Here is a 17,794-nt window from a genome sequence, read left to right as displayed (position 1 = left end):
GATGTCTGCAAACCAAGACCTCCTGGGCCAATCTGGGACGATCAGAATGACCGGCACCCATCCCACCTGATCTTTTTCGACAGCTTGGAAAGCAAGGGAAGGGGTGGGAACCGATAGGGGAGCAGGAACTGCGACCAAGGAATGGCCAAAATGTCAACACCACTGCGAGAGAATCGCGGGACCTTGGGACGATCCGAGGGACCTTCCTGCTCAATCGGGACGCCGTGAGGACCACCTCTGGAGTCCCCCTACGAAGAGCAATCAGATAAGAGACCTCCTGAAGTAAGGACCATTCCCCTGCCACGAGGCCCTCGCGGCTGAGGAAGACGGCGGCCAAAATGTCCACGCCGGTGACCTGCACTGAGGATCTCACCAGGACCGTTGACTCAGTCCAAAGGAGGATCCTGGAATCTCGGCCAAGGCCAGAGAACTCCACGTCCACCCCTGGTGGTTGACATATGCCACAGCTGTGTCATTGTCTGTCTGGGTTCGAATTGGCAGGCTGCTGAGAATCTTTACCCAGTGAAGGAAAGACAAGAAGAAGATCCGGAACTCGAGGACATTGATCGGCAGAGAGTACTCCTGTGCCGACCAACAACCATGAAAAGAACAGGTGACAAAACCCCACGCCTCCGCCGAGAAGGCTGGCGACCGTCGTCACCACCTGCCAGGAAACTGGAAGGAAGGATAAGCTGGGAAGGATCTGCTCTGGGATAAAAGCAGAGACCTCGGTCACCAGTGGAGGAACCGTTTGATCCCGGTAGAAAGACGGATCGGACGATGCAAAGAGAAGACAGACCTGTCCTCCTGTGATAGGATAGACTGCTGAAGAAGTCTTGAATGAAACGGGCGAAGGGAAAAATTGCTTCCGATGTTGCAACCAACCTCCTTAGGACCTTTATGGTCCATCAGAAAAGAGGGGAGCCGAGAACCCTGGAGCAACAAGACGGAACTTCTTCCTATTAACGAGCCACCGCAACGGCTAGAGTGTCGGGAAAGAGGGATAGACTTTCGGGAGCCTGAAACCGAAATTCCTGAGCCTCCATGGAAGTGATTACTGAACGAGGGAATATCATCCTGAAGTGTCTCAGACGAAACTTCCTGTTCAGCAATTTGAGATCCGCACTGGGACGAACCTTGTCGTCCTCTTTCAGTACAAATAGGTTCGAAGAGAAGCCTGTGAACTGTCCGTTCCTGTTCAGGAACGGGAATGTTACCCCGGATTTAAGGAGGGAAACAATGGTTGTAAAGAAACCCAGGACTAGAACGGGGTCTCTTGGAGGTTGGGATTAGAGAAAACGATCCCAGGACCGTGAAATTAATCTATTTCGTCTCCAGAGGATACAAGTTCCCTGGCCCATGCGTTCTCTGTTGAGGAAACAAAGACGTCCCTGGGGAACAGGAGAACGGCTGCCCGGCCTAGGAGACGGGCTGGGGCCTAGTCGTGGGTCCTGCCTAGGTGGAATTCCCAGTCCTGGAGAGTCCACCTTAGGAGTAGCGGGAACGCCAGGAAGGAGTGAGTCGAAGAATACCTTCTTCTCTTAACGTGCCTGTGGCCTCTGCTGTTGCGAAAAAGGGGTCAGATGCCGTGAAAACGACGAAAAAGAGGGCCGAAAGGACCGAAGTTGCTGCCTAAGAAGAGAACTGGTGCCACCAGTGGCGTCCTTGATAATTTAGTCCAGCTTGGAACCGAAAAGACGTGATCCTTGAAAAAGGCAGGCTCGTAAGGGACTTCTTGATGACCCTTGAGCCAAACAGAGCGAGTAATCTGGGTGGCAACTTTCGCCAGCCAGTCTGGTGGAGCTCCGGCTTGAATTCCCCAACGGAGTTGTTTAGCCCCTTTGGATAGACTTCGAAACCCAAATGGAAGCGAAAGCCGGGCACAGGGATGATGTGGCAGCTTCGAAAACCGAATTCGCGAAGGACTCCATGATTTTATCGATGGAATCTGTCAGATTCGCCCCACCGGACAGCGTGAGGACTGTGTTGGTGGCAAGTCTAGCAGTCGGCGGATCCACAGAGGGAGAGGTCGTTCTCTAACGCCTCTCGTTCCGGTTGGCAATGAGATCCGGAGGAAGGAAATATGAGACTCCAAGACGCTCGTCTCTTTGAGAACGTCTGGTCGAATTCTCTCTTTCTCTGGCCAGTAGCTCCTCGAGTCAGGATGAGGAGCGAATGCCTTGGGAGGTAGTTTAGACCGTCTAAACGAAACCGCCTGATCTGCAGGTTCCGTAGAGGTATCTTTGATGCCACAGGTCAGAATGGACGCTCCAATGAGGCTTTGAACCATATCCCTCATGCTATGATTTGGTTCAACTTCGGCCCCAAATTATCCTCTGAGGCCTCGCCTGACTCCGGGGAGGGGATCAGGAGGAAGTCGACCACAGAGAAGGACCGTGGGGCGAGATGGACCGAGAAGAGAACTCAGACCGGCGTTCCCGTCTGGATCTTTCGCGGCCTGCATGGAAGACTCGGACGGAGCTTCTAGTGACCCGCTGGCTACTACGGAAGTCTGCAGGGGCAACTGATCGAACACGGACACAAGGGTCTGGGACACCCGTGTGAGATCCGCTACTGATAGAGATAGAGGGGAGGCCCAGCCTGGGGAGGGGACTTCGCTCTGAGGCGGAGCAGCAGGGGAGTCTTAGGCGGTGAACATAATGTGGGTTGCTGCGGGCCTGACTGAGGGAAGCTTGGGGTTACAAGACGAACCCTGAAAGTGTTTCAGTAAGGCACAGGAAAAAGTAGGAGGCCGGGAGAGACCACCTTTAAAATTAGCCCAAAGGGGCCCCTGAGGGAAATGTATGGAGAGTAGGGGACGGGGGGGGGGGGGGGGGGGTGTCTGTGCAGAGGTACTCACGGCAGACGCTGCGGTTTCCGGATGGAAGGCTGCACGGCTTGGAAGATGCTCCTCAGGAACGATAGCCCCTAGGAGAACAGGCAGACACATCTGATGCACTCTCTTGTCCGATGTAGCTTGCCTGCAGGCCAGTGGGGAGTTGTGAGGACGCCAGAAATTTGCGCTCTTAAGATGGGCGAAGAAAAACGTTCCTGGCACAGAAATAAGTATCTGTGGCTGCCTGGGAGTGGTGGGCGGGCTTAACTGCCAGGCCAGGAGCACCAAGATGGCGGCGGTGGGCGGAGCTTACCGTGATAATCGGGGCCTAAATTTGAGGCCGGTGGCTGCCAGGAAGGGCCGCGGTGGCGGGAACATTGCAGACGCCGGGAAAAGCGGCGCGGTTGCCTGCAAAGCTGCCGCGACAAATGGGCACGGTGTGGCCGGAGGAGTAAGCCGGAAGTAGGCCCCGGTAGAAGCCGGGGCCTAAATTTGAGGCCGGTGGCCGCCAGGAAGGGCCGCGGCGGCGGGAAAAAGTGCCGACGCCGGAAAAAGCGGCGCGGTTGCCTGCAAGGCCGCCGCGCCGAGGCAAAAGTGCACAGTGTGGCCGGAGGAGGAAGCGGCGCAGTGCCAGCAAAGCCGCCGCGCCAGAAGAAACGGTGCCTCCGTAGAAAACGGCGCGGCTGCCAGCGGGCAGAATAGTGCGGCCGTAAGAGGGAATCGGCGCGGCTACCTAAAGCCGCCGCGCCGGGGCAGAAACAGTGCGGCCGCAGGGGAAAAGAGGCAGCGGCTGCCACACAGCCGCCGCACGAGGCCAGAGCACAATGCGGCCGGGGGAAAAAAGGACAGCGCGGCCGCCTGTAAGGCCAAGAACAGCGCGGCCGCCATAGCGCGGCTGCCATGTGAATGGGGCGAAGACCCCCGCCCCATGTGAAAATGAAAAACCAGCCTGGAAAAATATCCCAAGGGACCCCCAAATGAACGCCCTGGAACTGAGGAAGGACTCAGAGGTACTGGAATACTCACCTAAAACATCCCACGCCGTCCTTACTAACCTCATCCTGGGGAAAATATCAGACGTCCATGGAGCTGATGGACGTCCTCGTCTCCTCCAACCGACAGGCTCTGGAGGGCGAGTGGGTGGGGGACGGAGCCAGGACCGGACTTCTGAGCACGCTTGTGTGCTAGGGTCTTGGTCCTGCTGTGGGATCTATGAGGATACGGGGTGGCAGTACACGCCGTACTCATAGTCCGCATTGTGGGACTACAGGTGTGACTGTTCACCCTGTATCCCTCCAGGAAACCTGAAAAGGAACGACGCACATTGAGGTAGATAAGGGTCTAATGAAAGACCCGTGTCCACCTCCTACTGACACTAAGCTAAACTGAATATCCTGCTTCCTGTCGGTGGGGTGTACACTGCAGAGGAGGAGCTAACTTTTTTATTTGCATAGTGTCAGCCTCCTAGTGGCAGCAGCATACACCCATGGTTCCTGTGTCCCCCAATGAAAGGCGCTAGAGAAAACACAATGTTAAAAGTGGAGGAAAAAAAAAAAAAAAAACACAGTACAGAGTGTTCTTCAATTATGTGCCTTATAGGATATATCTAATTATTCTAGAATATCTACCATTTGTTGTTTTTTTTTAGGTTGTGTTTTTTAGGTTTTTTTTATGTAACATCATTGAATTTTGCTGAACAAAAAGACAGAAAGAAAACACCTTGTTAACAGATTGCAAATGCTTCAAACCCATTTAATGGCAAAACAAATCATAGGAATATAATGTTTTGTTTAGTAAAGGCTGAAGCAAACATTTCAGTTTCCAAACCCCCCTCCACCCCCCCAAAAAAAAAAAAATTCACTCGTATTTTTTTTTTTTAAATATGACAATTTCCAAAATAATTTTCACACAATGCATGCAACTTTAAAAATTCAGAGATACAACCATGAAATCACTTCAATCCTATCATAATTAAAAGCCAGTCTTGCCTGCGACATACAGCATTACAAACGGTTGGCAGACTTCAATGCAACCAAAGTATTTTTTTAAAAAATAAAAATAAATGAATATATATGGAAGTAGTAAAATTTTACGATGACTTGCAGTCATTTTTGCACATGTCCAGCAGCTTTCATGCTCTCGTATAATACTTTTGAGGCGATTTAAAATAATATTAAAAAGACATATTAAAGTGACAGCGCTCAAATTGTCGTAATGGAGGATGCTGCACCACCCAGGTTACACATGTATAAAACAGCAAAGCTGGAAAAGCTTAGTCCGAGATCTCGTTAAAAAACGGCAGCATCTAAATATCAAATCATCATACAAAAGGGAGTAATGGCACGCTTCATTTTGTCATGTCGAATACCTGGTTTGCATTGTATTTTTTTTTTTTAAAGCATAAAAACACAAGTCATTCTGGCATCATACGGTTATAAATACGTACACAAAAAAAAAAAATTATATATAAATGTATATATAAAACATGACGACAATTACATTAAACACAAATACATACAGTTCACAAGAACACATTGCTAGAAAGTCTACGAGGCTTTTACAAGCATTGGAGCGCACACAAGCACACACGATGGCGTCACCAATCCATTAGACAGGAGAGCTTAATCTTGAGGACCTCTACACCAAAGGCCTATGGAGATTTAATGGAGAATTTAGGTCGTGACTCACTTTGTGAAGAGCCTGCAGGTGACATAGCTGCGGGGGAGAGCATGCCGACTTGGGTAAGGTCCACGGACTGTTTACGAGAGATGCTGGGAGGTTTGGACGGTGGAGGAGTTGTGGACTTCAGGTGACCACTTGACTGCTGGGGACTAAAAATATTACCTGAAAATAATGTAAGAATATTATATATGAGTGATGGCCTTAAATCACCATAAGCCTAGGGCTAAACAGAAGTGTTACAGGCAAATTACTGTCTGCAGTATTGTAACGCCTAGCTTCAACATCCTTTATCATCGCAGAAAGAACCACGCAAGGCAGGTGGGTTGTCCTGCCAATGATGCAACATAGAGGTATGGTAGATGGTAGGAATACTTCACAGCTGTTAAAGGGAATCTGTCACCCCCAAAATCGTATATGAGCTGCGGCACCCGGCATCAGGGGCTTATCTACAGCATTCTGTAATGCATTCTGTAATGCTGTAGATAAGCCCCCGATGTAACCTGAAAGATGAGAAAAAAGGAGATTTTTGTGTACTCACCGTAAAAATCTCTTTCTCTTAGCCTCTAATTGGGGGACACAGGACCATGGGTGTTCTGCTGCTGTCCACTAGGAGGCGACACTATGCATAATCTGAAAAAGATTAACTGTGGCTCCTCCTCTGCAGTATACACCCCTGGACGGCGTCAGCCTTCTCCAGTTTTGTGCAAAAGCAGTAGGAGGAACGTAACATGAACAACATAGGCATGCCTATAAGAAGGCCACTATGTACGAGCTCAAGGAACATTATGAGAACTCAACAGTAACAACAGCCCGAAAGGGGCAAACAGGGTGGGAGCTGTACCCCCCAATTAGAGGCTAAGAGAAAGATTTTATGGTGAGTACACAAAAATCTCCTTTACTCTGTCGCCTCATTGGGGGACACAGGACCATGGGACGTCCTAAAGCAGTCCCTGGGTGGGAAGCAATGGACGAATATTGTGCAGACAGGCCCCTATACTTAGGGCACCGCCGCCTGCAGGACACATCTACCCAGGCTTGCGTCCGCTGAGGACTGGGTATGAACCCTGTAGTGTTTAGCAAACATGTGTAGGCTGGTCCAAGTGGCCGCCTTACACACCTGTTGTGCCGAAGCCTGGTGCCGAATGGTCCAGGAGGCCCCTACCGCCCGTGTAGAGTGTGCCATAATACCGGCTGGAAGAGGAGAATTCTTAAGGCGGTAGGCCTCTTGTATGGTGGATTTTATCCACCTGGCAAGGGTAGCTTTGGAAGCTGGCAGACCCTTGTGGCCGCCTTCCGGAAGGAGGAAAAGAGAATCAGACCTCCGGAAGGACGCAGTCCTAGACACGTATATACGCAATGCCCTGGCAAGGTCAAGCGTTTGCAGAGCCTTCTCCACTATGAACCGGGACCGGATAACGGGATGGTAGTGAAATTTCCTCATTGAGGTGGAAGTTGGACACAACCTTCGGAAGGAAGGATGGTACCGTATGAAGAACTACCTTGTCCTGGTGAAAAGCCAGGAAGGGCCGTCTGCAGGAGAGTGCTGTCAGTTCAGACACCCTGCGTAGCGAGGTAATTGCCACTAGGAAAACCACCTTCTGGGAGAGAAGGCGGAGCGGGACCTCCTTAAGGGGTTCGAAGGGTGGTTCCTGCAATGCTGTCAGGACCAGGTTAAGGTCCCACGTTTCTAGTGGTCGTCTGTAGGGGGAACCAAACGGGAAACTCCCTGAAGGAAAGTCCTTACTTGCGGCTTGGTAGCAATGCACCTTTGAAAAAGCACTGAGAGGGCTGACACCTGGCTCTTAAGCGAGCCCAGCGACAGCCTGGCCTCCAGACTGGATTGGAGAAAACCAAGTACTTTGGGTAGAGAATAAAGGAGTGGGATCTGGCCACGAGGTTCCCACCAGGTAAAGAAAGCTTTCCAGGTACGGTAATAAATCTTGGCAGAGGCTGGTTTCCGTGCCCTGATCATGGTTCCAATGACGTCCGGCGAGAGCCCTGCCTGGGTTACAACCCAGGTCTCAAGGGCCATGCCGTCATATTGAGAGCCCCTGAGTTCTGGTGGTAGAACGGGCCTTGTGATAGAAGATCGTGGCGGTCGGGGAGACGCCAGGGGGCGTCTGCTGCAAATTGTACGATGTCGGCGTACCATGTACATCTGGGCCAGTCCGGTGCAATTAGGATGGTTGGAACTCCCTGTTTGATCTTCCTCACCACTCTGAATATCAGGGGGAGAGGTGGAAAAATATACAGGAGCTGGAACTGAGTCCAGTCCTGAACCAGAGCATCTGCTCCGAGCGACCGCGGATCGTGTGTTCTGGCCATGAAGTTGGAGACCTTGGCATTGAAGTGGGATGCCATTAGGTCCACATCTGGGGTTCCCCAGCGGTGACAGATCTGGCGAAAAATTTCGGGATGGAGAGACCACTCTCCCGAGTCTATTCCCTGTCGCCTGAGGAAGTCTGCTTCCCAGTTGTCCACACCCGGAATGTGGACCGCTGAAAGAACCGACCCTGTGTCCTCCGCCCAGCGGAGGATGTGTGACACTTCTCGCATCGCCTGGGTACTGCGGGTCCCCCCTTGGTGATTCACATATGCTACGGCTGTGGCATTGTCCGACTGTATTCTGATGTGAGAGGCTGTCAGTAAGTGATGGAAGGCCCTCAATGCCAGGAGGATGGCACGAGTTTCCAGGATGTTGATGGGCATGGTCGCTTCCACTGGGGACCACTTGCCCTGTGCCCTGTGATGTAGGTGCACCGCACCCCAACCCGTCAGGCTCGCGTCGGTGGTCAGAACCTTCCATTGACCTGTGAGAAAGGATTTCCCCTTTGCTAGCGAAGTTGGCTTGAGCCATCAGTGCAGGGACCTCCTGGTTGACGACGTTAGCTGGAACGAGAGAAAAGGGATTCCTGTCCCAGGACTTGAGAATGGCTAGTTGGAAAGGCCTGAGGTGAAACTGGGCAAATGGGACCGCTTCTATTGCTGCCCCCATCTTGCCGAGGACTCTCATGGCAAACCGGAGAGATCGAGGGGGTTTGCGGAGGAGGGTGCGAACTCCTAGGTGGAGAGCCAGTGCCTTGTCCTTGGGAAGGAGCACTAGACCCCTGGAGGTGTTGAATAGCATTCCCAGGAAGGTCAGGGACTGACTCGGGGTTGGTGATGACTTTTGTAGGTTGATTAACCAGCCCATGCGACAGAGTATCGGTTGTGATTGAGACACTGAGCTCGCAGTCCTTGAAGGGGGGAGCCTTGATGAGTAGATCGTCCAGGTATGGAACGATTACTATGCCTCTGGAGTGCAGGACGTCCATGGTGGCTGCCATGACTTTGGTGAACACTCTGGGAGCCGTGGCAAGTCCGAAAGGGAGAGCCACGAATTGGTAGTGGTCCTGGCCTATTGCGAACCTGAGAAACCTCTGATGGGCAGGTGCAATGGGTATATGCAGGTATGCGTCTTGTATGTCTATGGAGTCGAGATATTCTCTGTTCTCCATGGACGCAATGATGGACCGAAGGGACTCCATACGGAAGTGACGGACACGTACATATTTGTTGAGCTGTTTTAGGTCCAGTATGGGCCGTACGCTGCCTCCTTTCTTGGGAACTACGAACAGATTGGAGTAGAACCCTCGGAAGCGGTCGGTCGTGGGGACCTGTACTATGACTCCTGCTTGAAAAAGCGAGGAGACCGCTTGGTGGTAGACACGAGCCTTGGCTGGCGGTTTTGGGGGGGACAGAGGAAGAATCGGTCTGGTGGGTTGGAGGTGAAGTCTATTTTGTATCCGGAAGACACTAGTTCCCTGACCCACCTGTCTTCTGTAATAGGCAGCCAGCCTTGATGAAAGAGCAAAAGTCAGCCGCCTACTGGTGTGGTGTCTTCCGGAGTCCGTGAGTCATGATGAGGAGAAAGTCTGAGAGATTTTCCTCCTCTGGGCTTAGGCTGGCCTGCTTTTGACTGCCAGGTCTTGTCCGACCTTTGTGTCGATAGCGAGATGTCCCTGCGTGGGGAATGGTTACGATTTTGTGTTGGACGCGAGACGGACCAGCCCGAGGAATTCTGAAAGGATCGGAATCGAGTTTGGTTACGCTGGTTAGCATTGGATATCATAGTGTCCAACTGTTCACCGAAAAGTATCCCACTGAGGTAGGGGAGGTGCGTGAGGGACTTCTTTGAGGCTGCGTCCGCTTTCCATTCCCGTAGCCAGAGGATACGCCGAATTGTGATGGCGTTTGATGCTATCCCCGCTACTCCCCTTGCTGAATCCAGAGCTGCATGAAGCATGTAGTCTGCTACAACTGCTATTTGAACCGCTTGGTCCGACAGCTCAGGAGCGGATGCTTGGAGAGCTTGTAAATTTTTTGCCCAGGCCAGAATGCCTCAGTTTGGGCTGCCAAGACCAAACGCGGGAGCCAGGGATGCTCCTGCTGCCTCGAAAATTGAACGAGCCATGCGTTCTACCTGCCGGTCTGCTGCATCCCTGAGGGTTGAGCTATCTGGCAGTGAAAGGAGGGTCTGTGCTGCTAGCCTAGAAACTGGGGGGTCCACTTAAGGTGGATCTGTCCATTCCTTGGTGTCCTTCTGTGGGAAGGGGTACCTCGCCTCCAGATATTTGCGATTAGCAAATTTTTTCTCAGGCTGTGAGAGCTGCTTCTTAAGGATCGCCTTCAACTCTGGGTATTTAGAGAAAACCGTAGGCAGATTCAGAGGTCCTTCAAAGGAAATCTTATGTTCTGGGGCCTCTGGTGGCGGATCAGAAATGTCCAGCACCCGATGGATGGAAGAGATTATGTCCTCAACTAGCGCTGATTTGCTAGGAGGAATTGGGATCAGGGACCCTTCCGTTTCCCTGTCTGAGTCAGAGTCGCAGATGCCTTCCGAATCCTGTGCATCACTGAGGTGTCCCCTGCTGGGTGAGCTGGGGAGGAGGCCTTCTCTGGTCGGGGACTGCGGAGATCTGCATTGTCTGTCCCTGGAATGGGACGGTCTAGATGACCTGGAGCTACGGTGTCTCTCCCGCGAGGGGGATGACCGTGTGCTATGGGATGACGCAGATGGACTCGATCTATGGGTCCGCTTGCATCCTGACTTAGACGTGGATGTGCCAGGGTCATCTTGTTCCTGAGTCAAGCTCTCCCTTTGCTGGGTAACGGTCATAGTCGAGGCATGACCCTGCAGAGCCTGAAGCAATGTGGAGGTTAGGTTATCTATAGACTGCGTCATAGATTGCGATATCTGAGTAGCCCATTCCGGCGTGGCATTAGACATCGAGGCATTGGCAGGGGCTTCTTGGGGCTCTGACACAGTTTTTATGTAGTTCTGGCAATGCGGGTACGTGCTGCCACTGGGGAGAGCGGTCCCGCAGGCTGTGCAGAATGCATAATAGCAGTTCTGCCTGGTTCTCTTGGACCTTGAGCCCGGCATAGTGCACAGAGTGCAGAAGGGCTGCCGGCAGAGGACCTTACAGGGGTAGAGAAAACCTATAGGGGAGCCTTATAGGTAATATGAATTCACAGCTGAGTAAAGAACCCAGCTGTGATCTTACCCCACCAGTGTGCCCCTAGGCCCAGCGCCGAAGATCCACAGTCCTGTGCCCCCCGGAGACTGGCTGCCTGGTCCTGGTCCTAAAGAACGGGAGATGCAGGGTTAATCTACAGCAGAAAAATGGCTGCTGAGAAAGGAGAGGAAGGAGGAGAAGGGGGCGGAGAGCTGGAAAAAGGCGGCAAGGCTGTGTGAAAACGCGCCCTTTCTGTCTCGATCCACCCCCTTTATGACACTATAGAGTGTCATATTTGTCATCCGGGGGGCAGGCCGGGGGGCGGAGAGGAGGCGGCGGCTTTAGCTAGGCCGAAGCCGGGGGCCTAAATTAGATGCCTGATGCCCAGAAGGGCTCCAGGCCGGCACGAAAGTCCGGGAGGGGGTCGGATCTGAACCTGACTCCCCCGGATTTAAAGGCAGGATGGCGGTGGGGCTATAAGCGGAAGGGGGAGCCTGGTTGGGGTCTCCCTGAGGCAGTAAAGAGCTGATGCTGCCGCAGAGACAGGGGTGCAGGGAGCCCTGTGTCTGTCTGTGCCATGCCTGCCTGCACTCCCCCCGGCCCCAACAGGAGCCCGCAGCTGGGCTGGAGTCAATGGATGCAGGCGCAGTGTGCTGGCCCATTGCTGGGAGCTGTAGAGTGCTGCCTGTACAGGCCCTACCTGAGGTGTCTCAAGCTAATGCCCCCAGAGGGGGATTAGGGAGGGTGCTGTTGTCACACCTTCAGGGGCCTTTATCCTCGCCTCGACCTCAACCCATAAACCAAAGGGAATTGGGGAAGGAGGGGGGGGTCTCGACTTAGAACCAGCACCCGAGGGACTGGGGAAGGAGCTACATGGGGAATAGCCATCTGTACTTCAACTGGGCACCCCATAATAGAGGGCCGAGGAAGAAGCCATGCCGGGAGTCTCACAGGAGACCCTCTTTTTTTCCATCTGTAATCCCGTCGGAAAAAACGGAGTAAAAAAAAAAAATCTTTAGGTGTGCCTCCTATGCGACACTAAGCAAAAACTGGAGAAGGCTGACGCCATCCAGGGGTGTATACTGCAGAGGAGGAGCCACAGTTAATCTTTTTCAGATTATGCATAGTGTCGCCATAGTGGACAGCAGCATAACACCCATGGTCCTGTGTCCCCCAATGAGGCGACAGAGTAAGACGTTATATTATACTCACCCAGGGGCGGTCCCGCTGCGGTCCGGGTCCGATGGGCGTCCAGGACCAGCACCTCCTATCTTCATACGATGACGTCCTCTTCTTGTCTTCTTGCTCCGGCACACTTTGTCTGTCCTGTTGAGGGCAGAGCAAAGTACTGCAGTGCGCAGGCTCTGGGCCTCTCTGACCTTTCGTGACGCCTGCGCACTGCAGTACTTTGCTCTGCCCTCAAGAGGGCAAAGTACGCCTGTGCTGGAGCAAGAAGACAAGAAGAGGACGTCATATGAAGATAGGAGGCGCTGGATCTGGACGCCCATCGGACCCGGACCGCAGCGGGACCGCCCCTGGATGAGTATAATATAACCTTTATTTCTCATCTTTCAGGTTAAATTGGGGGCTTATCTAGAGCATTACAGAATGCATTACAGAATGCTGTAGATAAGCCCCTGATGCCGTTGGCTGCAGCTCAAACGATTTTGGGGGTGACAGATTCCCTTTAAAAGGAAGCTGTCAAAGTTGAGGAAAGATTTTTTTTCTTTTTACCTGCATATATGTGGTTGATTTCTGAAGTAAATAGCATTACGATGCTGTCTGACCACCTTTACCAGGGTAAAAATCAACTAAATTCCTCCCAAGTGCCGCCAGCTTTCAGTCATAGGGTTGTGCACGGAGTGGCTACTATCACGGCTCACTGTTCTGTGAGCAGCAGCTTTCTCCGGTACGGTGAAAACTCGCTCTGCACAGATCTGCTGCATGTGCTTACACTATTGTGAGCAGTGACTAACTGCTCCGTGCACGCCCCAATGACTGAAAGCCGGCGGCTCATGGGAGGAAAGAAGTCCATTTTCTCCCAAGTGTGGCTGACCAGCATTGTAATGCTATTTAATACCAGATTAACCATAAATTAGCATTTGCTTGATGTGACAAGCTAACTTTATATCTACCAAGACTATGGATTTTGCAAGATATGAACATAATCCAACATGTAGTGAGCTGTCAAATATAGGCACAAGTACGGCGACCACAGTGGTTGGCTTGAGATTAGATACCTTCAGGGTGTTTGTTTGTTTTTAACCATGGAAGCCTTTCGATGATGTATGGGTTTATATTGGGAAATCTATCTAGCACAATGCCCAATAGATGCAGACTAAACAGATTTTACCATGGTGAATAGACAGGTTTGTACACGTGTATATATAGTATAGTTATCTGCATGCACGTTGTACTAACTGCTGCATAGATTGTCATAGGTTGTCATGTCCCAAAAATGTTATTAACCTGCGGATATAGGGTCAAATCTGCAGGGTAATAGTGTAATAGACGCCTTACTGAAAGCCCGCTAGCAAGATAAATGAACTTTATTCCTCCCGGGAGCTGTCAGTCATAGCGGCACAGCCAGCGTGGCTACAGTCACCACTCAGTCCATAATGAATGACGGCTGTAATCACGCCCCAGCACTGACGTGCTTCAGAGTGAGCTGTCAGTCAAGGGTCCAGGGTGTGCCTTCAGCCGCCACTCACTATGTACAGAGCCGTGACTAAAGCCACGCCGGCCGAGCCTCTAAAACAAAGTCGGTGGCGCCCAGGAGTAATAGAGACCATTTCCTCCCAGTGGCCTTTAGTTAGGCGGCCGAACTCCACTAAAACGCTATATATCTGCCCGTAAATAACATCTGGAGGCAGGAGAGGTTACCTGAATAAATGCATACACACCTGCATGCATTCCCGGCCTTCGCTCTATACAATCCCACCATCCATTCCATTACATGATTCATCAGATTAAAGCCTCATTCAGACTTTCATTTTCCACATATCCAATTTTTATCCGAGTCACGTATCAAACTCGCCCACTTATATCAACGGGTCCCTGAATAAAAAGGACACTGATGCCATCCATGTGACATCTGACTGCAGCCTGTTAACTTTTTAATGGGTTGGGTAAGCTTACAAATTTTTTTTTTTTTGCGGACAAGAAAAAAAAACCAAAAAAAAAAAAACCATGCCATACTGATGAAAAACGGATGAAAATTGGATTCTGCACACTATGAAAAATGATCTGCATTTTTTTTCCCCAGGCAAGACAAAAAAAATAAAAGCAGATGTCCGAATGAGACCCATCATCGTAGATAAGGGCTAATAAGAACTAAGCCAACATATCATTATATAAGTCACTGATCAAAGTAAAAAAAGATTTTACCGGAAGAATTGCTCCCAGAGTTGGAGGGGAGTTTGACGGGGGGTGGTCTGTGCTTCACACCTTTTCCCAGCATAGAGGACTGGATGGAGCTGGTGATGCCATCTGACTAAACAACAAAGACGGGCATGAAAAGTCATTGCTGGTATTTTATTGCTAAAGGACACGAGTGCAGATCACAGTATACACCTGACATACCTCCATCTCCTTGCCAGGGGAGAGAGGGTTGTGGCTGGACACCCCTCCTGCGTAACACGTCATCTTCACAAACCCTTTGGATTCATTTTTAAATAAGTCCTGGTACTGACTGACCACTCTGTCAGGAGAGAAATTGAGATTTCAGTGAATGCGGATCGAACTCTTGGACTGAATGTGATGGAAATCATTAATGATTACAATGCAAGACGGTTTATAATTAATAGAGAAAATGACAAAAAGAGGTTCTCAGCTGCATCCACTATGAATCCTAAAGACATGGAGTTATTCACAAGAAGCGCACTCACCGGTCAATGTCATTTTTAGATCCAATAAGAAATCTGAGAAAAGGGAGAAAAAAAAAAAAAAATATATAGCGGCTCAGTTATTTGTTGTAAAGGTGGAAACAAAATTTCCTACGCAGAATAATAAATGTATATAATTAGATTACATAGAGCGAGATGAGAAAACTCCTAATATATGACAAAGTAAAGACATATGGCTAGCCATTGGTGTTGAGTGAATATTCTCCGATAAGGTGTTATCTGAGCATGCTCGGGTGCTGAGTGAGCGTGTTCGGCATGCTCGAGTCCCCGCGGCTGCATGTTTCGTGGCTGTTCAACAGCCTGTTTGTTAGGCAATCCCTGCATGTGTTGTGGCAGTCGAAAACCTGCGAGACGCTGCAACTCAAACATATTATTCGAGCACGCGGAAGTCGCTCGGCACGTTCGCTCATCCCTACTAGCCATCTTTTTTTTTTTTTATAAATCAGTGGAGGTCTGAAGTCTGGGACCCCCTCCAATTCTGAAAATTAAATGGAAGCATTATTTTAAATCCAACATAGGCTGCAGCACTTAAAAGGCCACGCGGGGCATGGAAAACATTGAAAGGGGACCAGAGCTAAACAGACGATGCGTTTACTGCAGTCTCAGGATTGGTGGAGGTTTCAGAAGTCAGACACCCATGAATCATAAAACACATTTAAAAAAGGACCGGTCATGAAATTACAAAATAAATATATTATATATATATATATATATATATATATATATATATATATATATATATATATATATATATATATATATATATATATATATATATATATATATATATATATATACACATATATTTTTTTTTTTTTTATTAATATATATCTAATTAGCCATCTTGCCAACATTCCCGTACTTCCCTGATCTTGCCACAGTTTTCAGTTTGTCAGATCACTGTTCAACCAGGGGGAAGGACTATGTCCCTTGAGAAATCTCTGGTTAACACCCTGTTGGACCACAAGCATATTTGGGGCCAAAAGAAGAGGGTTTTTTTTTTGTTTGTTTGGTTTTTTTTTAAACTTCAACTTGGCAACGAAGAGAAAAAAAACGACAAACAGAAGACAGCTGCAGTTTCAGGGAAGTAAGGAGATTTTGATAAGGTAAAACCATTTTTTTGGTCATCTATAAAGAGGAAATTGAAAAGATTCTGATTATCTGTAGTGTCAGGAGCTGGACGGTAACATCTACAGCTGTAATCACAGCTCATCATCAGTGGCCATGCCCAAAATGTCCCAGATGGGACTAGCCCATGTAATTCCAATAGAATATCCTTCACACAACCAATGGCCAGACATCAGCGAGGTACAGAAGTAGTCAAGGTACTGAGCAGCTAATTCACTAAACACACCCCATCTCAAATTCAAGTTTTACAAGGGCGGCTGTAGCCCATTTCCTAGCATTTGGTCACTTTTACATGTTGGGTGGAAATCCTCCCTATTATACTTCTTAATGGATTGAACTCACTGAGAATGAGGGCTGTGGAAGGCATCGTCTTCGTCAGCTGTAGAGGCCTGCATTTTACCAAAATACAAAGGATTGCCTACATTCTGAAAAACGGTTAACTTTGCCTTCTGGAAAGGAGTACTGTTCTCACATTCAAAGATGTAGTCCTCTTTAGTCTCCTGTGGAAGTGAAAACAAAAAGCAATGTAAAATATCCGATACAGTCAACCAAAAAGGTTGTCCAAGATAACAAAAAAAACAAAAAATAATTAAGACTGCTCTTTCTTTCCAGGAACAGCACCGACCTAGTCCATGGGTTGTCTCTGGTATTGCAGGCTGACCATGAGACTAGAACCACCCTTTTCCACACCAGTTTAGTTCCCATCCATTTACCCTCGTCTCCAACTCTCTCCCTAACTGACTATACCTCCATCTGTCCCTTGTATCTCTCAATTCCTTCTTGTCTTTTTCACAATCTTACGGATTCACTTTACCTCTAATCACTCTGTGGCTCTACCTGAGAAGCGACACTTTTTATACTCTTTTCTTCCACTACCATGCTCTAGTTCGTTTCCCACTCTATACACTACTTTTAAACTTTTTACTCCATTTTAACTCCTCTTCTTGCATTTTGTACTAACTACTAGAGATGGGCGGACACTTGGGATGTTTGGGTCCGGCCGAACAGTTACAAAAAGTTTGGATTCGGGTACCAGAACAGTACCCGGACAAGAACCCAGACTCCATTCACTTGAATGGGGGCCTGAACATCCAGCGTTTGCCACGCTGTCATGTGCATGACAGTGCAGCAAACATCGCTTCTGATCGGTGGTGACATCATCCCCGCCGGTCAGAGAGCCACGGTTTCCACGCTTTGAAAAGACAGCGTGAGCATTCAGCTGTGATCAGAGGTATAAAAGTTTACCTTCGGTCACTGGTGTCAGCAGATGAGACTACTGCTCCCATCATCCGACACCTGCTGCCGCTAATAACAGCAAGAGCGGCTGATGGGCATATTCAGTAGCCGGCTCCTGCACCCAATGTGGGTTCCCCTGTATTTTTGATAATCAGCCAGGCAAAATTCACAGCTGGGGGCTGCAACCCTCTGCGGTCAGCTTCAACAAGGTTGGTTATCAAGAATAGAGGGGTCCCCACGCCATATTTAATTTTTGACAACCAGCCTTGCTAAAGCAGACAGATGGGGGGCTGGTATTCTCAGACTGGTAAGAGGCCATGGATATTGCCCACTCAGACTAAAAATAGCAGCCTGCAGCTGCCAAGAAAAGGCGCACTACCAAGTAGTGGTGGCAAGTGGAGTTCATATTTGTGGGGTTGATGTCACCTTTATATTATCAGGTGACATCAAGCCCACGGATTAGTAATGGAGAAGCATCTATAAGACACCTATCAATTACTAATCCTATA

General features: G+C 49.6%; 1 protein-coding gene across 9 annotated transcripts in view; it reads right to left on the bottom strand.

The window, feature by feature from the left end:
* SUPT20H (SPT20 homolog, SAGA complex component) overlaps window positions 1–17,794 on the bottom strand; it is a 97,488-nt gene that overhangs the window by 28,334 nt on the left and 51,360 nt on the right. For all 9 annotated transcript variants that reach the window (XM_069758943.1, XM_069758948.1, XM_069758950.1 and 6 more), the window contains exons 14-18: window positions 16,392–16,549; window positions 14,904–14,936; window positions 14,599–14,716; window positions 14,404–14,509; window positions 5,525–5,680 (exon numbers count right to left, since the gene is read on the bottom strand). In XM_069758943.1, the coding sequence (XP_069615044.1) occupies window positions 5,525–5,680; window positions 14,404–14,509; window positions 14,599–14,716; window positions 14,904–14,936; window positions 16,392–16,549 (571 nt within the window). The remainder of the gene's footprint in view (window positions 1–5,524; window positions 5,681–14,403; window positions 14,510–14,598; window positions 14,717–14,903; window positions 14,937–16,391; window positions 16,550–17,794) is intronic.

The sequence above is a fragment of the Ranitomeya imitator genome, chromosome 3 (assembly GCF_032444005.1).
Source record: "Ranitomeya imitator isolate aRanImi1 chromosome 3, aRanImi1.pri, whole genome shotgun sequence".
In the NCBI taxonomy this organism is placed as follows: Eukaryota; Metazoa; Chordata; class Amphibia; order Anura; family Dendrobatidae; genus Ranitomeya; species Ranitomeya imitator.
This window is presented reverse-complemented; position numbering and strand designations above follow the sequence as displayed.